Genomic DNA, 24,815 nt, shown 5'->3' on the forward strand with positions numbered 1-24,815 from the left:
ACATTATACAAATTAATCCATGCAAAAATAAACATATAATTTTACAGTTATTTAAAAATAACATATTATTTTACAGTCCATTAAATCCAAAATTTAAAATGTATCTTCACATTAGACAATGTGAAAGGACTTTCAACTTAGCATCCGCTACGACTTATAATTCATTTCCCGTTCTTTTTGTCTGGATCCAATGATTTCCAAACTCTGTATTCTGTAGAATTATTCTGCGGAGCAGACTGCATTCCATGGAGGGAGCTTATCTGCCATGGTGATAGGTGTGCGCGGCTCCAAAAACAGTGAGGCCTGAAAAACCGCAGTGCCAGAAGAAAAAAACCTTCCTCACATTTACTGAGAACCATATATATTGCAGAAACATATTGGTCTTTAAACGGATCATTTATTTAGTCGTTAGCAACCAGATCCTCATAAGTTTTAATGGTTATGACTCAAAGAAAAACAATCAAATGATTTCAAAATGTTTTTAAATGCATTTCTTTGTGAAAAAAGAAATAAAATCAACTAAATCAAATCAATTGAATTTAATCAAATAAATCATATCTACCTTGCAAATTATTTAAAAATTCTTAAGTATTTTATGAAATATACCTAATAACCTAATAAAGTTTTCACATGTAAGTGACTTATTATTTTAATCCACAGAATGTCATGTTAAAACAATCACTGCAAAGAGCCGCATATTTTATTAGGCTGACGATAAAAAAGGGGAAAAAAAGGAAAAAGAAAACCATTGATCCCCTGCATTAACAGGAATTAATAAGGGCTATTAACTACAGAAATAATCGGGGTTCCACCGAAGTTCAATTAAAATCATATAAATTCCAAATTACCAATTAGTGTAGATGAAATTGTACAGGATAAGATAATTGAGCAATTATGGCTTTTCTGCTCAAATATTTATGAAGTGTTAATTTGTGTTTGAAAGCAATCAATGAACTGGTAATGACCTTTATAGAACTTTGTAATGGAACTGAATGGCAGCACTTCCCAGCAAGGATACGTTATTTCAGATCTCAGTAATTCCAATCTGCCATTGTTGTGTAATGGCTAATTAACAATTTCAGTTTGCCTGCCTGGTCCTTTCTATTCCGCAAAATTAATTATCTAGGTATCGCTTTCTGCAATGGTCTAAAGGCTAAAAATATATCACACGGGAGGAATTAGTTTCATGACGAACGCCGTTGCGTGCCAAGGTTAGGGCTTGGGACTGGGTTAGGTGACGTCTGCGGCAGGGTGATTATGGGGAGAGTGTTGAAGACCGTGTTGAGGCTGAAGTGCAGTCCCTCAAGAGCTCAACGGTGTCTGCACTACATCTGTGAGCGCCTTTACGCTCTCTCTCTCTCTCTGTGATAGAGTGGGCTACCCTGCATAATGGTTGGAGGCAGGCTGCTCCTTTAACCCCTGCTGTAATCTGGTGTCACTTCCTGTGCTTTCTAAAATAAACACACTCAACAGACAGAGCCTCTAGCACTCCAGTGACTGATAGCAGCTAGGCTGACCTTCAGCTTAACACAGCACTTACGTTAAGGGCACACAAACACGCAGTGCTAACCTCTATCGCAACACAGACAAGCACAACACCTAAGGAAAAAAACATTTGACCCAAATCTACATTTGTGCTATATCCACAGCACAAAACTCACCTTGACTGCTGTATATTTTGATGAAGCCTTACATGCAGAAGAAACAAAAAGAAAACAACAAAGAACTCAATGAATGTGCAGGAGTTTATAAAAGTGAGGCTGTGCGAGTGCTTGCGGACCCTCTGTGCTCATAATTAGTAATAAAACTGTGGCCGACCAGGGCACATTGCAAACTTCAGAACAGCGCAATAATGCTGTTTATGTTTTTTATGGTGCCATTCATTATTGCCAATGGGACACATGGGCATATGTTATAAGGGAAACTTTGGATCTGAAAATGAGAGGCCGGGTCGAGGGGTTTGAATCACACTAATCAGAGGAAATGTTTTATTTCTTCGTTCTGTCGACTAAACAAGTATCAGAGTGAGTATGTGTGCGTAAATCTGTCTAATCTGTTTTGAATCTGCTTCATTTTTCAATCAAAAGTAAGTAAATGTTTTCTCAGAGAAAGCGTGCGGTCGTGCCAAACCAAACTTAATTTCCTCTAATTATGTATAATTATGGTTGTACATCCCATATATTATTATTTGAATGTGATGCATTCAAAAGTGCATTCTTGTCGTATTTCTAGGCATATGTTATTATTTCTTTTTTTCAATATGTGCTCTAAAGCTGTATGACATGTGACTTCTATACTGGGTGAAGTCATAATGGATGCGGCCTGCATCTTTTGAGGGATGACAGGCGCAGGTGACTCACCTTGGCGGCTATACTCGTCTGCCTCTCGGTGGACCATCTCTTTGACATGGCCTCCGTACAGAAGGCGTGAGGAGTCGTGGTCGAAGGCCTTGAGCGTCTCGCTGGAGCTGTAGGACTTCTGGGTGGGCACGCGGCAGTCCTCGCTGTCGCCGGATGAGCCCGTGTAGCGGTGCTCTTTCTCTCTCCTGCTCTTGGTCAGTGAGCAGTACGGCCTGCGTTCTTTCACATCCATCCTGCCCGCATGACGCGGTGAAACGCAACACGGCAACCAATCGGAGCGCTCGCTCGCCACAGGCTCCACCCGACTGTGAGCTTACTGTTGTCTACCTGGAGAGCGAGAGAGGGGGTACATAGGGATTGGAAGAGAGAGGGAGGGTGAGATGGAGGGAAAGAATTAAAAAAGTATAAACTAGCGGTCACAGAGCACTAAGCTGTACACTTAATCTTCCCAGGATTCACAAATCATTTCCACCTTCTGGACTGTCGGGAGACGCCATGAGGGCGGCGTCTTTCGTGAGACAGTGTGAGAGTGTTTCCCGCAGCCTGTATTCGCTTTTTTTTTTTTTATTCGCAAGAGTCCTTCCTGGAGATTTTGAATGTAATATATAGTGATGTTTCTTATACAATGTTTGTTTGTTTGTTTATTTATAATTTTTTCTAATTACAATGAAATTCATTACAATTAAATTCTTTTGTGAACATGCACACTAACATGCAAAAGTTTGGGGTCAGTAAAATTTAATTAAATTTAATAAATAAATAAATACATAAATAAATAAACAGTCTCCTATGCTCACAAGGCTGCATTTATTTGCTTAAAAATACAGTAAAAACAGTTATACTATGAAATATTATTGCAATTTAAAATGAACTGTTTTCTATTTTAATATATTTAAAAAAATATTCCTGTGATGGAAAATCAGTATTTTCTGCAGCCATTACTCCAGTCACATGATAAAACTATTTCTTTGGACTACACTTATTGTGTAACATTGTTTTTGTATGTAGCCACCAAATGAAATGCGAAAGAAGATTTTTGTGCATTTACATTGCATTATTTTGTGGCACACTGTCTTTTAAGAACTCATAAACTATCATTTTTTTTGCAATAGCACTGCTGCTGAACATCGGTGCCTGATATACTGCAATAAAATCTTTGTGAATGTGTATAGGCTTTGAGTTGAGTGTGTGTATACATGTACAGTGTGCTAGTCTCTGTGTGTGAGAGACTGAAGAGGGGTGGTTTGTTTTGGTAGTTGATAAGCTTAAGAGTAGTGCTGAGGGGTCAGAACGGGACACTTATGGTGCTTTTCCACTGCGTGATACGACTCGGCTCGGTATGGCTCAGTACGGCACGGCACGGCTCGGTTTGGCTCGGTTTGCGTTTCCACTGCAGTTCAGTACCGCTTTAGAGTGGGCGGGATTATTCACATGTCGTTATAGTTGCGCCGCCTCTACTGCCGCGACTCCTAAAAAACTTTTTCATTCCGCGTCGCCCCATCAAGCTCTCGCTGGATCCGCTCCTCTGCTATCAACGAGAGGAACGTCTGTACTTCCTCAACAGGGGGAACAGCCACTTTTTGGTTGTTAAAAAAAGGTGCGCTCGTTCAAAACAGTTGCGTTCGATCCTTCGCTGGCTGTGCGGATTTAAATCTAGCGGTTCTTTTGTGTTTGTGTCGCAAGTTCAGTGACGCAGGTAGTGACGATTCTCTCCGGCCAATATGTGATCAGCAGAGTTTACACGTCACGTTTTGGTAACGGTACGGTTCGCTTGGAACCCCAACCGAGGTGGTACTAAAAAAAGTACCAGGTACCAGGTACTTTACCCAGTGGAAAACCCCCCAAAAGTGAACCGTACCGAGCCGTACCGTGCAGTGGAAAAGCGCCATTAGTTGGGGGTAGGGATGGTGTCAGTTAATTGATGACCACTCTTTGTTGGCCTGTAATACGCCAAGAGTTACTGATAACAATGATACAGTCATTAGAAGACCGAAATAAAACACCGGATCAGTACATTCAAAGCGGAAGGGATTGAGAAAGGAAGAGGAAAAAAATAACCAACAACCTTTCATTAAACTCTGCCAGCAAGAATTAATAAAATCTACCTAAAACATCCTGGGAATTGATGAAGAAAAAAAAAATGAAGAAACCCCCCCAAAAAAAACACATTAATGGGAGATGGTGGAGTAATAAATGATGGTGAGGGCCCTGGGGTGTGTTTCAAATGTTTATTAGTCCAAAACACTCTGCTTCTAATTCTGGGTCCAGATAATCGCTGTACTTTAATTTCTTTCTTGGCTGGCCCTCTTTTGGAGCCCTCCCAACATGCATGCTTTGCTTTTCATGCTCAAACATGTTTTTTTTGCCCCTTCCTCTTTCATACACTCTCTCTTCAAGGCGGCGCTCTTGATTTTTTTGTATGCAGTGTGTGTAGATGATTTTAAAAAGCTTCCCTATATCGATGTGTTAGACGACAGGAGATCTGAAGGGCCCTGAGACTGAGGGGTTTGGATGTTTTACTAGGCAAAGATGGTTACTGGTTACTTCCATGTGCGACGCTAATGTGTCAGATAGCAGAGAGAGAAAGAAAGAGAAGGTTGAAAGGCAGAATAGAGGGGAAATTGGGATGTCTCTTAAGTGTGAAGGAGTGTTTAAGTGCATGTGAGTGCTCTGTTGCTGACTGAAAATGTGTTCTGAGGTGCTTTCATCGCAGATCACTTTTCTTATTGGTTTGTACTGAAAATGGGCGTGAACATCTTTGATCTGGAATTAATGTTGCATAAGTTGACTTTTTTCACGTTCAGCAGTTGTATGTTTCTGTTATATGCCTGCAGATTTCATGTGGGCCTAAGTATGCATATTGAACTCACAAATATACGCATCTGTACACACACACACACACACACACACACAGGTTTGTTTTTGTGAAAAGTGGGGACATCCCATAGGCGTAATGGTTTTAATACCATACAGACCGTATATTCTATTGTCCTACACCAACCCTACCCTTAAACCTACCCCTCACTGGGAAAATTTGTACTATTTCAGATTTTCAATACACTCCATTCTGTGTGATTTATATGCGTTTTGAAAAGTGGGGACATGGGGTAATGTCCTGAAAAGTCACCTTCTCCTTGTAATACCTATGTCATACCCTTGTCATTATACAAATGTATGTCCTCATTTGTCACAAAAACGCGCACACACACACACACACACACACACACACACGATCTTGCTCTTCAGAGCAGAGACAAAGACTTTTGCTTGTCAGGCCCATATGCTGATGTCACTGCAGTATGAATTACATTGATACCAGAAGTTCCACTTTTTATTGACCATTTATCTCCTCACCACCATCATAACCAGCAAACTTTCAGAGATATTTATTAGAGCCTTTGGCACCTAGTGTGGAAATGTATAAAATTATTTATTGTGCTGTTAAATATAGAATCAACTTTACAATAAATAAATAAATAAAAGAAAGACAGAAAGAAAGAAAGAAAGAAAAGAAGAAAAAAAGTGTGAGATTAGTCTCAATAACTACATTTAAGCAATTTAAAATTTAAGATTTCTTTTTGTAAGTAAAATAATACGAACAAAATGATAAAAGACTAAATATATTTTCTTATCAGCTGACTTAACAAAGAACACTTTTGTCTATGATGGATATGTGTGCCATAATTATCTGATTCCTCTCTGTCCTCATAAATGAATTAGGAACAGCTGATCAACTGCATTATTGGTAGTTGAATTCTTAATTAAAATTTGCTGCGGTTCAATGAATAGCACAAAGCCTAAAATAGGAAAACACTGACATCCCTAATATGGCAAACTGTTACAAGAGGTTTGTTGAGGTAATTTGAGTATTGTATTGACATGGGAATCTGAGGGAAGAAAAAAACCTGAAGGATCGTTTACGTTTGCAGTCAGACAGAGTGAATATGTTAAATTATCAATGAGGATATAACAGTATGTCATGCTCCAATGCACATATCAGCAGTGGTGTCCTGCACAAATCAGCCAGTTTTATTTAATATAAAAAAATTATAATAATAAATTTGGGAGTCAACATACAGTTCAAATTATTAAAATGTGTTCGATGTGAGACCATCGAAAAAAATGCATGTCCTCTATTAAATTAAATAAGCATTTATACATAAATGGATGGCCCATGCTGAGTGTCTAACACAGAGATGTTATTTTGGAGCAACATTTATTTATAAAAAAGAGCATTAATGACGGCTCACAGCACAGATGAAATCTGAATTTGCCTGGTTTGTGGGAACAGAGACCTCCAAACTCGACCATACGAACCTGAAAATCCACAGTCCTGTAGCTGTAGCTGATGTGTTTTCTCCTTTCATTTTCACCCTTAATCTCTATTACTATTTAAACAAACACTGTGCGACAGTCCACAACTTCCTCCTTTAAACAGTTTTAAACACCCACCAGACTGTGAACCCCTCGCATAAGAAACAGCCCTAATCAGTGTGCATATGTCTTTGTGTGTTTGTAGAATGAGTCACTCAGTGTTGAAAGAGTATGTGTGTGTCTTGTGTATGCGTGTGTGTGCTTGTCCGTGAGAGCGGATGCAGGAATCAAGTCAAGCGGAAAAGTAACACTTGGCTCAACAGGGGGGATTTCAGCTTGAACCTGCCACAACCGAAGATGAATATGCAGTGTTTTCACATGTGCAAATGTGTGCATTTGTGTTTCTGTATGTTTGCACATGTCCCTGCTGGCTTGATAGGTGACCTCAGACAGTGCCAGATGACTGGGAACAGCTGTAACACTGTAGCAACTGAAAATCTGCCTTACAGATAAAAGAGTCAAATGTGTTGGCTATCGCTGTATTGAGGACTATGCTGAGGACTTTTGTGAACTTAGTCACCTAGTTGATTTTAATGACATGGCACTTAAGGACATTTTTCGGTTTGGTTTGAACGAACCCATCCGCTCTCAAATGCCAGGGGGAAAATCCATTTCCCCTTGGCTAAATACATTAACTATGCCTTGTTATTAAGTGTATCTTCTTTTACTGTGGGGATTGCTGACGAGGAATCCTGCAATCCTCCAGAACCCACAAACGAGACTTCCGCAGTTCCTCCCGCTCGCCACCAGAGGGATCCCTCTCCCGAATATTAACTCCCTTTAGGACTACATTTCCCCTTCACGTACCTGGCACTGATTACTCTCGCACCTGACTTGCATCAGTGGGCTATTTAAGCCGCTCTCAGACTCTTCCTAGTTGTGAAGTTTTGTTTTGCCCCGGTGAACATTTCTGAGCGTTTCTTCCTGTGTTTGTCTCACCGTGATTCTTTGCTGCCTGCCCTGGACTGTTTCCTGTTGTGGATTTATTGTTTAATGTTTTCTGCCTGCCCTGACCTTATGCCTGTTTCTGGGTTATGCCTTGCCACTATTGTTGTGTTTGATGGTGATTGACCCTATCTGTACAACTGAGATAACAATAAAGCTGCAAATGTATCCTCACTCTGCTGAAGCCTCGTTACAACACCAGAGCATTTCCACGCCCCGACCGTCATGTCAGGATTAATTCATGCCACGACTGCGACACCAGAGCCTGCTCAAGTCAAGCCTACCAAGCCAGAGCCTGCTCACGGCAAGCCTGCCAAGCCAGAGCCTGCTCACGGCAAGCCTGCCAAGCCAGAGCCTGCTCACGTCAAGCCTACCAAACCAGAGCCCACTCACGTCAAACCTGCCAAGCCAGAGTCTGCTCACGTCAAGCCTGCCAAGCCAGAGCCTGCTCACGTCAAGCCTACCAAACCAGAGCCCACTCACGTCAAACCTGCCAAGCCAGAGTCTGCTCACGTCAAGCCTGCCAAGCCAGAGCCTCTCCATGTCATGGCCGCCACGCCGGAGCCTCGTCATGTCATGGCTGCCACTCCAGAGCCTCGACCCAACATGGCTGCCACGCCAGAGCCTCCAGCCAACATGGACGTCACATTAGAGTCTTCAGTTTCCAGGTGTCGTGTATGTCGCATCTGAGGCTACAAGATTCCCAGACGTTTGAGACTGGCTTCTAGTTTGGAGGACACACTGCTTGTATCGGTGCGAGCAGCTGGCATCTTTGCGGCGCTGCCCAGTCTGAGGGTCTCTGAGGTGGTCCCACTGTCAGTTGTACTCCCTGTTACGGCGATGACTATTTTGTGTGTTTGGGCTGCACACTGCTCTAGTCCATGAGTCTGCTCGAGAGCCCACTCTATTCCATTAATCTACTCCAGTGCCTGCTCCAGTCCATGAGTCTGCTCCAGAGCTTGCTCCAGTCCATGAATCCGCTTCAGAGCCTGCTCAAGCCCTAGAGCTCAGTCCTGTGTTAGTGCCAACCTATGAGTTTCCAGTCTGACCTGTTTTGACCACAGCAGTCACACGAAATCCCTCTGCCAGTCCTGTCTCGGCTAAAGAGGCTGTCTCTGAACTCAGTCTGCCCTGTCACAGCCAAGGAGGCCATCTCTGTGCTCTCAGCCTATCCGGTTACGGCCAAGGAGGCCATCCCTGAACTCTCTGCCTGTCCTGTCACGGCCAAGGAGGTCGTCCCTGAACCCCTTGCCTGTCCTGTCATGACCATGGAGGCTGTTTCTGAATACCCTGCCTGTCATTTTGCAGCTATGGAGTCCACTCACAAACTCTCTGCCTGTCATGCTATGGTCATTAAGGCCATTCAAGGATATTCTGATTTTCATGTCGTGGCCACAGAGGCTGTTCACGAACTCTCTGCCTGTCATGTTACTGCCACTGAGACCGTTCAAGGTCTCTGGCTCCACCCTGGTTCCCTAATCCTTCATGGCTGCTCCACAGTCCATGGTTTCTGTCACTACTCCACAGTCCAGGTCCACCACTGTTCCACGGCCCATGGTCTTGCCCACTGCTCCACAGTCCAGGCCCGCCACTGCCCCACGGCCCATGGTCTTGCCCACTGCTCCACGGCCCATGGTCTTGCCCACTGCTCTACGGTCCAGGCCCGCCACTGCTCCACCGTCCAGGCCCACCTCTGCTCCACAGTCTAGACCTGACCATCCTCCATGGCCCAAGTCCACCACTTTTTCACAGCCCATGGTCTTGCCCTCTGCTCCACTGTTCCACAATCTGGGTTTTGTTCCGCTTGTATACATTGCCCTCATCTTGAAAATGGAGGCTTTTTACAACTTAAATTTAGAAAAAAATATTTTCTTCTGTCTCAATGCGCAAGTTAATATCCTTATCATAACAGCCAGAAAGAGAGAATGGAAAATAGAGAAATGATCAGTGAAAAAGCCAGCTAAATTACCGGCTGAACACATTTGACGATGACTTCATTCAGAAGGTTAAACAGCGACTAAAATGAACTGGAGAGAAAAAAAACATTCCTTTTCTGTAACACTGCCAGAACTCCCATCATTCTCAACAGCTTGGAAACATCAGCTGGGCATTTCCAATTTTATGAGAATTTCTTCTATCCATCTTTCTTATTTTTTGGCCGGTGGGAGGGTTGCAGGTTTATGTTTTGCCAGCTTGTATGATATGAAAGCTCAAAAAGAGGAGAAACACAAGCCAGACCGGCACAACTGTATCCAATATAAAATTTAAGAGTTCTGTATGAAAGAAAAGTGAGAAATTGAATGAAAGAGAAAGAGAGAAATAAAGGGAAGGAGCTCTGTAAATTGGGATCAAAGGAAAGAAAAACTTTAGTGTTAGCTGCTGTTGAGATATTTTGTTTATCCAACAAATGCCATCATCAAAAAAGCAGCTTTTCCTTCCCACCATTAATCTTTCCTATGACTATTTGAATCGGTTAGATGAAAGGAATGTGGAATTAAAGAAGAAGAAAGGGAGGAATGGACAGGAGACACTAAAAGAGGGAATTAATCAGGTTTGGAATGGAAGTGACTCATTTTCAAATAGCAAGAGATTGCTTGCCTAAGCACTGCTGCTCTTTTTCCTTTTGTCTTGTTGCTTTTTTCCTATTCCAAGACTCCTCTGTTGAGGAATTGTGCTGGGCTGAACTGGACACGACTAAAACTGCTCACTTGACCTCAGACTTAGGGGAAAAGATTTCTCTTTTTCTTTCTCGTTCTCTTTTTCACAGGCTATAATTTCCACTAATGGAAAAGTTTTAATGTTGAGACACGCAGTGCTAGAATGGAAAGATATCTGAGGCAAAACATCAGAAGTTTTTTTGTTCTCTTCAGCAGCAGATTAAAAGCCTGTGTAAACCTGTAAATAATAGTGAAATATATATATATAAAAAAAATATCAGAGCTGTGATGGACATATTGTGTGGCTAATATTGCACATTCATGAAATACCATAAGTCTGGCATTTTTGTGTTTAACACCTACATTATATATAGACTTGCAATTTGCTTTGGTCAAAGAAAATATGAAGATAAACATAAATGCAATGAAACCCTTGATGCATGAATTATTAAATCACAAAATGAAAAAAAGGTTTTTACTTTAAAAGAAGAATAATTATTTATTTTTATTAACATTATATTATTATTATTTTCTTATGCAAGAATTGAAGATGGTTGAGTAATATCAACAAGTCTACTGTTGTTCTGAATATCAATATGATTGGGATTGGGATATTGAATACAATAGATAAATAATCAATAAGTTAAAACTGAGTAACTTAAAATTTAGATGAGAAGGTTTCACTAATGAAGACAGTGGACCTAGCACAGTAGTGCGGTCTTGGAGTAGTATTTGAGTCTTAGTATATCATGTTTAGGAACTCATGTGCCCCAAAATTGCGAGATGTCAAGGAAAAACTTTGTGTTGATTAAATTAATTAGACATGGCATATAATTTGGAAGCAAAATGAAAGTGTTGCACATTGCATTGACGATTTATTTGATTTATAACACAATTCATAAATTGTGTTGTCCATTACATACACTTCGAAAAATAATTTTTTCGAAGTTGTAAAAAGATATATTGGGAGAATGTTTTACAAAAATACAAAAACAAATTCTAGCTCAAAATTGTCATGTTTAATTCAATGTGTTACTTGCTGCTTCTTTATAAATATTTGTAAAATTTGCTAGCAATTTCTGAGTGAAAATTATTTCCATACCATTTGTTTATTTTATTTTATTTTGTTTTAATGTAGAGACTACTGAACACACACTTAGAAGTGTCTTGACTCATGAAGTCAGAAACCAGCAGAAAGACACGATGTAACCTGCAGAAAAAGTCTGAACTTGGTTCACACACACACACACACACACACACACACACACACACACACACACACACACACACACCACGCACACACGCATGCACACACACGCACGCACACACACACATGCACAAAAAAAATAAACAAGAAAACAAAACAACAACAACAAAAAAAAAACATAAAGAGGCAGTCACAAAGAATAATAATGGTCAAAGGTAAAAAGTCACTCATTCACATCTTGGTTGATTAAAATGGCTTTTAAAGATGGATATCATGCATCAAAGGGTTAACAACAGAGCACAGAGAATGTTACCTCGAACATGGAGGGAGAGAGCAAAGTATTTAGAGAGACGGGTGTGTTAGTGTGTGTATAGTTGTAATAATTATCTCCATCAGTAGAGTGGTTTAACTGTGGGAGCAAGATATTCAGGCCACATGCTAATAATCTGCGATCTGGTAAGAGACAGACTCAACGGCTTGAGCTCATCAGACACACTTGCAGTGAAAAGTTGGAAAGAAACACAAAAAGAAAGGGTGTGAAAGACAGAGGGCGCGAACGTGAGAGAGAGAAAGAGTGCAAGAGCGTTTTTCACCCAGCAGAACACCCAGACACTGACAGTGAGGGCTGGTAAAATTGGAAACAGAGGAGCTATCGATGTGAGAAAAAAGGAAACGTATCAAGGTAGGTGGGGGGTGGATTTTACAGGGGTTGACAGGGGGTCCTTATGGAATAGGAGGGTTCGATGTGGCTGAACATGGTGTGAAATAGAAACTTTTGGACGACGTTGCAGCCGAGCGGGTGCATCGTCAACGCTACATAATCACCGGAACTTTGGCGGTATGGAGGGAAGTGGCCCAAAGAAAAGTAGCCAGAGACTTCATTTCCAGCCGACCGAAATGAAAGCTCTGCTCACTGAGGAACGGTCAGAGATAATATGTGGCGGCCTGATGGCATCAAAGCAGGATTTGCCGGAACTCCTGAACATGGCGCGACTTTTCTTTCTCATTCTTTTTTGCCGCTGCCTCTGCCTGGAAGTACGAAGGCATCATTAAAATGGTTCAGTTCAAATGGTTGTCACTCTGCGCTTTCAGAAACATCCAAAAGCACGTCACAGCACGACTCCCTGCATCACTCTGCCACAGTGCCCGTGTCAAACGCTCCATGCCAAATGTACAGGAATGACAGGGAGTTCAGGCCCATCTCTTTCCCTGAGAGAGAGAGAAAATGCAGAGGGATGAAAGAGTGTTTAGGTAGTGTGTGTGTGTGTGTGTGAGAGAGAGAGAGTGTGGGAGGAAAAATAGAAAAGAATGAAGAGGGATGAGTGCGAGACCGAGAGAAAATGAAATAGAGCGCCAGTCTGTTAAACATCGCTGATCACCCAATATAAACGACATCATTCCTCTCAACAAATCGCACCCAAATGCTTTCAGCTGGAAGTGTTTACCCTCTCCCCCGTATATATGTCTCTCTGTTCTCTGTGATTTATGCTGCCTTGTGGTGATTGGCTGTAAGTTTGAGCTGCCACGGTCAACAGGATGCCACCCAGTTCTAAATTGGAGAAGCCCGTTCTCTAAACTTCGTCATTAGCAGTTCTAATTACGAACAGCCTTCAGTTAGACCACCACTGACACATTTAAACACACACACCTGGACAAAAAAAAAAAAACTGCAAGACTTCTGAGCATTACAAACTCAATAAACGTGTTTAATTTAGCCTTGAGACATTAGAATAGCAAAAGATGCTTCGATCGTTAAACAAAACAAAAAGTTGCTTTAACCTTGGTTGCCAATGGTTACCATTTATGCTGATGGTTTGGAATCTGCCATGTATTTTTTTCACTTGACAGATCCGGTGAGTTATGTTTACCACCTGATGTAATCTATTACATTAAACTAATGTATCTATGTAAATGTCTATGACATGTCAGTGCAGGCAGCAGAACATGTCAGTCAAAGGATGTGTGATTATAGGACAACGGTGCTGAGTGCTAGCAGAAACCTGAGCCGGTGGGACAGGCCTCTAATAAATTAGCCCCGCTTCTCTTAATCTATGTCGGGTGTTTTAAGTGGGGTCCAGTTGTTTCCAGATGGCGGAGGGCTGAGTTATGTGTGTGTGTTAATGGCGGTCAGTGGGTTTTAGGGAGGTTAGGGGGTGAGGGTCTAATGGCAGCTGCACAAGACACAAAAGAATGGCGTGACATTGATGGCTAATTCAGATGAAGACGAAACTGATCCGTTTACACAACAACATACAGCTGTGCAGAAACTACACCACCTTCAGTCACAGTTACACCGCATACAGCGGTCACGGGCCCAATAACTGTTCACACTGTCACACTAAGCTCACAAAACACTGTCTGCAAGAGAGAGGGGCAAGATCGCAAAGGATATTTTCACCAACTCCAGATACCATTCCTCAGACAATTTATCTTTAGTACAAATTCCACATTACCGATAATAATGCAGTAACTTTGTGTGAATCAGTCTTGCTCTTTTATTTGCTGCCCAAAAATAGTTTTTCTATTTTATCTGTCTAATGAAGACATTGTTTTACTTTATATTAATTGATTTTTATATTTCTTAATTTTTAAATAATCTAATTTAATAATTTAAAAGGTTAAACTTCCTACTTTTAGTCTTATATTTTAACCATATTCACAGAAGACATTTACATTTCATTTAAAGGGATAATTCACCGCAGAATTAAAATTTGTTCATCGTTTATGCCATTCTAAAACCACAAGACTTATGTTAATCTTTGGAACACAAATATAATTTATACACAAATATACACAAATATATTTAATATTTTCTCAATTTAATATGAGCTTTAAAAATTTAAAATACACCTTGTCAAAGAATGATACCATATGAATCAGGTGGTTTAAGCCAAGTTTTCTTAGAGACACAATCACTTTATAAGATGAACAAATTTAATTTAGGATTTTATTACCTCATTATATACAGATGTGTCAAATATGGTAAACGAAAGCTCAATTGTGCATGCTTGACATGTGAGAACAAACCTCATTGTTTCTTATGGGTGTAGAAAGACATGAGGGTGAGTAAACGATGACAATTTTAATTTTTTGGGTGAAAAATTCCTTTAAATTAATGTTTAACTAAGTAATTTTTAATTTAATTAATAATGACTTATATCTTTTCCAATTCAGATTCATTATGTATGTATTCATTTATTTAAAAAATAGAAATATTTCAATCAAACAGAAGCATGTTCAGAGACTACATTTTATAATCCACAATACATTTTATAAAACTTTATGAATTAAAAGTTCAGGATATGCTTAGGGTTACATAGTGTCTTCAATGTAAAGCTCATGTCATGAGATGCTAAAAAACACACATCCAATCTGAATGTCTTCCAAGACACCAAATTACAGGTATATTAACTTCCCCTCATTAACTTTATATTTACAAACTTTCAATAAAGAAAATAGAGGAAATCCATGCATTGTATAGTGCACAAATATACAGCAAAGGCACAAACTATAAAACATAAATACATATGCACACATGTCACTGAAAATGTCTGACATGCTGAGAGAGCAATGAAACAGAACTTTGGCCCAGGAGCTTTTGGAAGCACTTGTCTCTCACTCCCTCCTCTCATTTAGCGGTGGCATAACCCAGTCATCTCTGACACATCAGCCAATCTGTTAAATGAGAAAGCCATCATTTGAGAGAGAGCGAGAGAGCATGAGAGAGAGAGCAAGGGAGAGAGAGAAATTCATCTGGTGAATCTTTTAAGAGGAGTTCCAGTAAAGCTCCATATGGCACAGAGCAGCAACAGCAGGCAGACAGGGAGGGGAGGGAGTGAGAGAGAGAGAAATGGCTATAGAGAGAGATGGAGAAAGAAAAACATGCAGTGAGACAGCAAATCAGACTGTAGTCTCCTTGATAAAGTCATAGAAAGTCAGCTCAAACAGTGTCATGTCTACTTGTCTAAGGGGCCGTTCACGCAGGATGTGTTCTTGCCTTCAAAAACATCGAGGCATGTCTCAGCAGCTGAAGACATCTATCTACGACATGTTTATGTAGATAAACAGCACCTACGGATGCAAAACATGTCCTATTTGAACTTTTCCAGGTCTCCTCCACTGTCCCTCTCCTGCATCACTGAGAAACACTCGCTTCTTCCTTTACGCCATCCCTCAATGGTCATCTGACCTGATAACCTGTTTCTTATCTGAGAAGAGCAATGAGGTCATAATTACACAAAGAGAGAGTATTAATCCCACCCAAGAGAGCAGAAGGATTAATGCCCCGATATAAGCTCCTGTTATCGGCCACAGAGAAAGAGAGTGTAAGAGATGGAGAGAGAGAGAGCCCTGCAGGAGAGTGGAGCAGGGCAGCACATTGACAGCTCCCACTATATGAGGGAGGTCGAGTAATTTAATAAGCCACTCAGGAAACAATAGGGAGGATGATCAGCATGCCGGGAGCTGCTTCGTCTGAGCTCAGAGAGTGAGAGCCAGAGGAGCCATCCAGCTGTTTTAGCTATCACACACACACTCGCATAGCTAATTAAATCGTAAAAGGCTACGTAGCATTCTTGCACTGAATATATATATATATATATATATATACACACACACACACACAATATGTACAGTATATGTATATATAATGTATAATTAAAAACTACATCTGTTAGTTTAGAAATAAGATTATGATGAAGAAAAAGAATAAAAAACTGACTACTTAAAAAAAGCATGCTAATTAAATAAGGATTGTACTTGCAACTAAATAATGAATAAATTCCATATAAAGAACAGGGATCAGAAAAGGAGATTTGAGTTATGAATATTTGCCTTCAAATTGGACTCATAACAAGATCCGGGCTGAGGCAGCAGAGGATGGTGAAGCACGGCTCTATCATCTGTATTTCTGAAAGTCGTTTCTATCCTCTTGGGAAATTGATCAGAAGAATTAGCTTCTGTTTCATTATTATTATTAGTTTAGAATAAAGTAAGACTCTAAGTTCAAAAGTAAAAAAAAAAAATATTAATAATAAATGAAAATGTACAACACACTCTCAAAGACATAAAAAGGAAATTATCTAGGCACAAGGCATGTGCCAAGATTCACTGCTACGATGAGGTAAAATCTCACAGGTAAAATTTCAACTAGTGAATGCTATGAAATAAAGTTACACGAGGACACAGAAGAGAACATATCCTAAGATAAAAGGTAAAAATGCTGCATCAGTTGATGGTAGTAGTCAAAATTCTTCACAATTCTATCCACAGTTGTAGCTGGTACTGTGCAACTCTTGTTCACACTCTGACTTCGAAGTATAAGGTAGATCTACAACAATCGATCTGAGAGAGAAGTATCAATTCAACTCTTGAACAATTATAAATGACAATTGTGTAGCATTTAGCAATAACACAGAAAATTCAGTTCCTTTTCATCTTGTCGTGTACTAGTGCCCTCTCTACACTGCAAAGGCAGTACAGAAGCTGCATCTAAAGTGGGATAAATATGAATGCTGCACAGAGATTTTATAGGCACTGTAAAAATATTAATAAAAAAATCAGTCTATCTACTTCAATATTTCATATTTAATTCAACGTGTTACTTTTTTGTTATTGTGAAATTTAATAGTAATTTCTGAGTGAAAATTGTTTCGACACATTTTTATTTTTACTTTTCCTCTTTTTCTACTACTTTTCATTTTCACCTTTCCTCACTATTGCACTAAAAAAGTTACAAGTCATTTCATTAATCTGATGTATTTCCAAGTGAGTTATTTTGATATACTATGTTTTTTTAAACAATAAATACATGTATTTAATAAATAAAGTAAATATTATGGCATTAATGTTCAAAATATTAAAACATTAAATTCTGAAATGTAAAAACTGAAACTGAAAACTGAAACAATTAAAATTATTATATTAATAAAACCAACTCATATAATCTACCATTCAAAAGTTTGGGGTCAGTATGTTTTTTTATTTATTATTATAATTTTTTTAAATAACTTAATACTCCTTCAGGATTAAATTGATCAAAAGTGACAGTACAGACATTTATAATGTAAAAATATATCATGTAAAAATAAACGATTTACATTTCAAATGAATGCTGTCCTTTTTATCTTTCGATTCATTACAGAATCCTAATCTTAAACACCAAATCAGCATAATATAATGATTTCTGATGGATCATGTGACACTTAAAACTGGAGTAATGGCTTGCTGAAAATTCAGTTTTTAATTTTAAGCATAGAGTTCTGTTGTGAAGTTTTAAATTGTAAAAATGGTCAAATTGCTCAGGCCAGAAGAATAAATACAAATAAAAAATAATAAATTACTATTATTGATTTTAGTCAAACCTATCATATAGCCATCACTTTTTCTGCATCTCAGTAATCTTAGTAATAGCAGCACCATCAACACCAGTTTCTTTTATTCGGATTAAAAAGGAAATCTTTTACCTCTCAGTGGGACAGAGCCAGCATATTTTAGAATGGCTTTCAGCAGCATTGCATTTTTACACAGCATTTTGAGGCTGCACAAAGATACATTTGCTCAGGTGGATGCCTTTAGGTGAGAATCAGAAAGGTTGATTAATTGTATCTCAGTGCTTTGCTCTTTCTCTCTCTCTATTCAGCTGAAGAGGAAGGAGGCGGAGGAAACATGGCCCCTCACAAAGCAACCATTGATGAAACACTTTTTCCGTACCCTCTGCTCTTGCTGATAGTACCAGGTAGCAACTTTCAACCATACAGATGCTGGACAATAGCGTAATTGTTGGGTCTTGGCCGCAGGCTACTGTCTACAGTATCAGACACTGGTTACTGGTTATCAACCACTATCATATACAATGTGGAGCCTAAAAAACAAGGACAAGGGTGGGGAAATACAGTTCCCCACAATCCTCTTTTAATGGTACACAAGAGAGGTGACTCTGAGGCTTCTGGGGGAGAGGGGACAAAACCTTGGCCAGCGCAACGAGAGCACTGGCAAGGCATGAAACAACATGGTGCAGAAATACTTCCTCTAAGAGGAAGACAATATTCCTGACCTACAAGAAGGTGCGACGGTCTGTGGCCTCAGAGATATAGACCATTAAAAACAAACCTTTTCATAATGTGACAAACATCTCAGCCTGCCTTCACTCTCACTTCATTTTTTTTTCTCTCATGCTCTCAGCCTCTCTCATCGCTTTTTTTTATGGACACATCAAGTGGCTTTTCAGGGCCAGGGTTATTTAAATTACGCAGACATAAGACAAGATCAAAACCTTATGGACAGCATATTCACTGCAGAACAAAAGCCTCTCAGCCCAGAATAATATACAGATTAGAGTCTATTATCAGATAAAGTTTGTTCTCTGAACTCCAGCGTCTGTTGCATCAGAGGTGACTTGCTCACCCCTGACCTGAGATGCCTTCCCCTGGTCTTTCCCTGTCTTCTTTTCTTGATGGAGGATTATGCAGAACAAAGTGAATTGTAAAGTTTCAGAGAAGCGTGAAAGTGACGAAAGTTGGGCACATAAGTTAGTGTGCAAGGAAAGAGATTACATTTTTTTTTTTTTTTCAGAGTGGGCTAACGATAACTTCAGAGAGTCGGGAAGAGACTTAGTGGAGACTTGGGCCGGCTCGGTGCGTATACTGGATACTTTCGGTGGTATCAAGTCACAGATATTTTGAAAATATACAATTTCATGACGCCTGCATAACCAGTGCGCAGGAAACCGATTAAGATCTCAGTCCCTACGTTCTGATGAGTGTGCAAGCGTGTGTGTTGTGGGACTAATCAGCACACATTTGGCTGGTGTGATATTACCAAAGACAAGTCTCTAAGCTGTGTGCTGATAATGACATTGACAGGTAAGGTCAAAAGCGTACAGAGCTGAAAGCACACACTAGTTCGTTTTTATACCACAGTGAGATCCTTCATATCATGGGACCATTGACTTTTATGTTTATATTTTAAGCTAATTATATCTGCTACACCCTAATACCAAAAGTATGTCTTGGTTTTCCATTTGCCGCTACATTTAACGCACAGTGCGTGACAGATTTGGCATCAACACTGTTCACAATCAGTCTGATTTTTACAATGCTTTTGCACACACTTTGCATCATCTGTGCATGTACCTAACTGAATTAATTATTTGGTCCACTAGGTGGCAACACTCACAGTTGGGCCTCTGTGGTCAAGAATTAGTTGAAGAAGATGGGAAATAATAATAATAATCAGCAATTATCAGAGACAAGCATATACCAGCGGCAAAAATAAGAAATTAAAGCGATTTGTAGATGATTTTAGGAACATATCAAATGTGCTAATGCATTGCAGAGACAATTAATTTCGGCATCACGTCATCAAATTTGTTGATGCGTTAGACACAAAATCTATAACTTTTTTCTGGTAAGGTCTGAAGATGATCTCAGTCTAACTTGGACCAATGGTGGACCATTATCAACTTCTACCACATGTAGCAGCCCAGTGCTACATGCCTCTTCTCACAAAACAAAGTCACTTGAAACTGCGATCTATCATCGACTCATCGTGAGGAAATAATTGTTTTATGACATATCTGTTTGGGTTTTGGGTCTGTCCATCATCTGAGTCATGTATCAAACATCAGGCAGTTTCACTCTCAGGTCAATGGATTGTCAGAGCACTTCATTACGAGCGGCAGGACACAGTGATGTGATTCTGCCTGATTCCCCCTTCCTCTCCTTCCCTTGCTCCAGGCCTGAAGTCCAACCTAAAAAAGCATGCTTGAGTCTGGGAATTTGCAGCTGCAGTGTTGATTTCCCAGTGCAATACGGTGCTCTTTTGTTAATATTGAAATCAACCCAACTGTTAGGGCGGCCCACATCAGCCCCGACGAGCCATTATGTTGCTTTAAAGCAAACTCTCGGTAAGGAAGGCAGGGAGTGAAATGAAATCAGTTATGGTTCTTACATTCTTGTGACAGTCTCACAAGGAGTTATCAAAGCCCTTTTCCCTCCACGACTGACCTAATGCTCACCTTCTCATTTGGCTTGGACACATTATTAAGAATATGCATGAGAGCGATATTTTTTCTTCTCTGGTGCTGTACTACAGCAGTGTTGTAGTTAGCTTATGAAACCTCAGGGCTTTCTGTGGGGTTTGTTAACAGAATGAAGCATGAGAAAGGGTCATGGATAAGGACCCAGGGCAAACATGTGGTTTGGCTACATTTTTGCCCAATACCATTTATCCTAAGAAAATTTTATTAAAAGCATACACGGCAAACTCGAGCTGAGAAGGAGGCAGTAAAGGAGACAGAGAGTGTAGGATACATAAAGGGAAAACTTGTTTTTTGGTTCCGCTTAATAGCGAAGGAATACAGTAAACTGACCACTATAAAAATTATTTAAAAAACAACTACTTAAACATCAATGTTTTCCATTCAAGCCTACAGACCGTAGTAGAAAACCTCTGCAGCTGGACAAAAAAGACAAATGTTTTATGCATTGTGATTTGATGTTTTGACAAATGCATGTAAATATGTAATTCAAACCATACAAAGACAGAATAACTTGATCAGTGCACTGCATTGAATGTTTACTCTTTGCATAAATTAAATAAAGAGCAAAGAAGTTCTACCATTTCAAACATGCAGCTGAAAAAAGTAGTTTTGTGATGTTTACAGCTCATGGTTTATTTACCCACGAAGCAGGTGAATACACTCATGAGGAGAGGGTCTGCTATGCTTATTTGGCTTTTAATGCTAAAGCTACACGTCACCGCAGTGTGTTATGCATGTGTTGAACTTACTGGAATGGTCTGTGATAGACGGCAAACCTGCCAAGACACTTACCCGCACCTGAGAAAACAATCCATCCATTTTAAACTCACACAAACTCACACACCCATAGCAAAGGGGATAGCTAGCCCTATGACAGGAGTCACAGGCAGCTTCCTGTCTCTTCACATTACTTGGTATCACATGGTGTCAACAGTTTCCAGTCACTGCGGGCTACACTCCTCACTTCTCTGAGGGTGCGCTCATCGGATATTTTTAATCAGCCTGTTGCCTGTCAGGTGGCTGTGATTCAGCTACCATCACTGTGTGGTGTGCTGAAGTCATACCTTTCCACATTGCTCAATGAAGCCCATTTTCTTCTTCAGACTAAATGAATACAACAAATAATTGTGAGAGATTCATATAACAAAATAGTCATATTGTGAAATATAAAAAATTGTAATAGCAAAATATAAAGTCACAATAATAGAAATAAAATCACAATTAAGATAGAAAGAATTGTGAGATAAAATTGCAATATTGAATAATTAAGTCACAATTGCGAGATATAAAGTTGCAATTACAAAAATTTGTGGTTGTAAGTTAAGTAAAAAAATAAAAATAAAATCTAAATTGAGATATAAAGAATTGTGAGATAAAATTGCAATATTGATAAATAAAGTAACAATTGTGAGATATTAAGTTGCAATTACAAAAAGTGGTAATTGTAAGTTAAGTCAAAATAATAACAATAAAATCACAATTAAGATATAAAGTAAGAATTGTGAGATATAAAATCACACTATCAAGAAATGAAGTCTTATTTGTGAGATATAAAGTTGCAACTAGGAAAAAAAAAATCTAATTGTGAGTTATAAAGTCAAAATAATAAAAATAAAAATCACAATTAAGATATAAAATAAGAATTGAGAGAAATAAAGTTACACTTTGAGATATAAAATCACACTAAGTCTTAATTGTGACATAAATTTGCAATCACAAAAACATATAACTGCAGGTTATAAAGTCACAATAATAATAATAATAATAATAATAATAATAATAAATATAAGTAAGATATAAAGTAAGAACTGTGATCTCACAGTTCAAAATTAGATATGATTTATTTTTAAGAATTTTAAGATATAAATTATACTTTGAGATATAAAGTCGCAATATCAGGAAATGAAGTCACCAATCTGAGATATAAAGTTGTAATTATTGACAAAAAAAATCACAATTATGATATAAAGCCACACTGTTTGATGTGAAATCACAATGGCAAGTAATTAAGTCAGAATTGTGAGACGTAGTCACAATTATGAGATATAAAATCCATTTATTTATTTATGTGTAATAAGGTCTGTTTTTTATTTTTTTTCATATTATTTATTTTTCTTTTACTCTGAAGCGGAAACTGGTTTCTATAGCTATGAGAAGAGAGAATGAAAATCCAATTTGAGATCTGACATTTACATTTGCAGACGATCGTAGCAGAGATTTGTACAACTGAAAACAATTGAAAACATCCAAACAAGTGACTCTCACACTCCGAATTCGCCGAGTTTAGTTCCACGGAGCCCCGAGCCCGCGAGCAAAGCTTAAAAGTCAACAAACCCGAACACTCACCTTCCTGACATTCCTGATGGAAAATAATCCCGCTTCTACAAACAAACACTCCAAAGGCTGCTGGCTCTCTACATACATCAGAATCTAAAGAGAGAGAGAGAGACAGACAGAGAAACCTCTGCGATAAGCACCCAGTGCTAAGCTGGCCGTTATGATGTTTGCGGCCTGAGACAGCAGAGGGTGATGTGGCAGCAGCAAGCCTGGGCTAAGATGACTCTCTTTAGTCGTGCCCTCTTTCCCTTCACCTCATTGAAGAGCCTTACATAATCCTGACAAACAAATAACAACACAACAAACAAGCGGTGCATGTGGTTTAAGATGCCACAGCTGCAAAAAAACAAAAGATAAGGGACGACAGTACTAAAAGCAACAGTCGTTCTGTTGCCTGTCCACCCAAATACATCAAAAGCGAGCTTGGAGATCAACTCATCAGAGTGTCTTCTTTTTACCTTCACGCTATCCGTCGCTCCCTCCCTGAGTGTCAGCCCCCCAGCTGAGGAATGTAGGTCATGATACAGAGCTATTTCAATACAGGCAGATCACAGCGCAGCAGGGGCACACACACACACACAATAAAAACTTCTTTCATGAAGTAGAAGCCCATTCTGACAGAATAAGAGGGCTTGCGAGTGTGAAAATTCGGAATGGATACAAATATCTGCAGGAGTGCTTCACAGTGGTGCGTCATTTTGCTGAATCCATTCGTCGATTAGCTAAAACGGGCTCTTTTCGCTTTCATATATGTAGATTTGCACCTCCTCTTGCCCTCGCCATCTTCTCGGGGGTTATGTCAGCTGAATAATGTAGAGGGAGCAGTCGAATGGTTGGTTGGGAGTCCTCCTGCTGGGATGGGATCCACGGGCCAAAGAGATGGAAATCTCTCAGACGCAGGAGCCTGACACATCTGGGCCGTCTCAAGCGACAGTGCCGAGCTCCCGGGTCCACAATGCCTCACCCCTGCCGTGTGCCGAACCGCCGAACTGAGCCCTTTATCTCCGTCTCCCTTTCAGTCTTTTTCTCCTCTGCCGCTGCGTCTCCCACGTTCCTTCGCTCCCCGCTGCCTCTCGTCTATAGGTCAGTGCGTATGGATGAAAGAGAGGATTTTACTTCGTTGTGACAATGAGAGAATAGCTGCTTTTTTTGTATTGTGATGTTTGGAAAAATGTGTGCATGTGTATGTGTTAGAAAGCTCCCCTGAAGGATTTTGTGTTGACACTTGCTTTGGAGTTAAATTGAGAGAGTCTAGCAGGCTTGGGATTTATCTGGAGACAAAGTATGTGTGTAAAAGAGAGAGAAAGGACACATAATATTGTGATAGGATGCACTCACCAAAACAGAAGAAAACACACCCGAGTCCCTGATGCACATCTTCAAACACGCCTTATTTTTCACTTATTTTTCACTAAAATAAATATAAACCCATAATATAAAATGCTGCAATTATGGCAAAATACTAAAGAATATCACAATTAATACAGTTTAATAAAATGTTAAATTAAGCTTTAGGAAAATATATACAGTATATACAACGCACATAACATTTGCAATATTAATTGGATAAAATTATTATAAACATTCAAATTAAACTGTTAATCAATAATAATTATTTAAATAATATTAAATGAAAAGTATTTAAATTATAAATTACTCGATATTTTGTTGCATGGTAATAAATTATTATTAGCATCTTGTGTACAATTTTTTGTGTGTGTGATTTATGAGTGCCAATATACATTCCTCATATTGATTTATTGTGAATCATTATCCTCCATTGCTGCTTGATTTTTAATTTCTGTACAATGCTTTATTTTAAATGTTATGCATTTATAGTATGTATACAAATTATATTGTATTAATTTATTTAACTATTAACTTAAGAAATTAAA

The 24,815-nt window shown here is 39.3% G+C and overlaps 1 protein-coding gene across 9 annotated transcripts in view; it reads right to left on the bottom strand.

Annotated features, from left to right (window-relative positions):
* LOC107737101 (teneurin-3) overlaps positions 1-24,815 on the bottom strand; it is a 318,045-nt gene that overhangs the window by 220,716 nt on the left and 72,514 nt on the right. For 8 of the 9 annotated variants that reach the window (XM_016548517.1, XM_016548525.1, XM_016548524.1 and 5 more), the window contains exons 2-3: positions 2,361-2,687; positions 1,662-1,688 (exon numbers count right to left, since the gene is read on the bottom strand). In XM_016548517.1, the coding sequence (XP_016404003.1) occupies positions 1,662-1,688; positions 2,361-2,592 (259 nt within the window). In that variant the 5' untranslated portion in view covers positions 2,593-2,687. The remainder of the gene's footprint in view (positions 1-1,661; positions 1,689-2,360; positions 2,688-24,815) is intronic. The other variant, XM_016548522.1, reaches the window with a different exon arrangement.

Source organism: Sinocyclocheilus rhinocerous, unplaced genomic scaffold (assembly GCF_001515625.1).
Source record: "Sinocyclocheilus rhinocerous isolate Xijiao unplaced genomic scaffold, SAMN03320098_v1.1 scaffold344, whole genome shotgun sequence".
NCBI classification, from domain to species: domain Eukaryota; kingdom Metazoa; phylum Chordata; class Actinopteri; order Cypriniformes; family Cyprinidae; genus Sinocyclocheilus; species Sinocyclocheilus rhinocerous.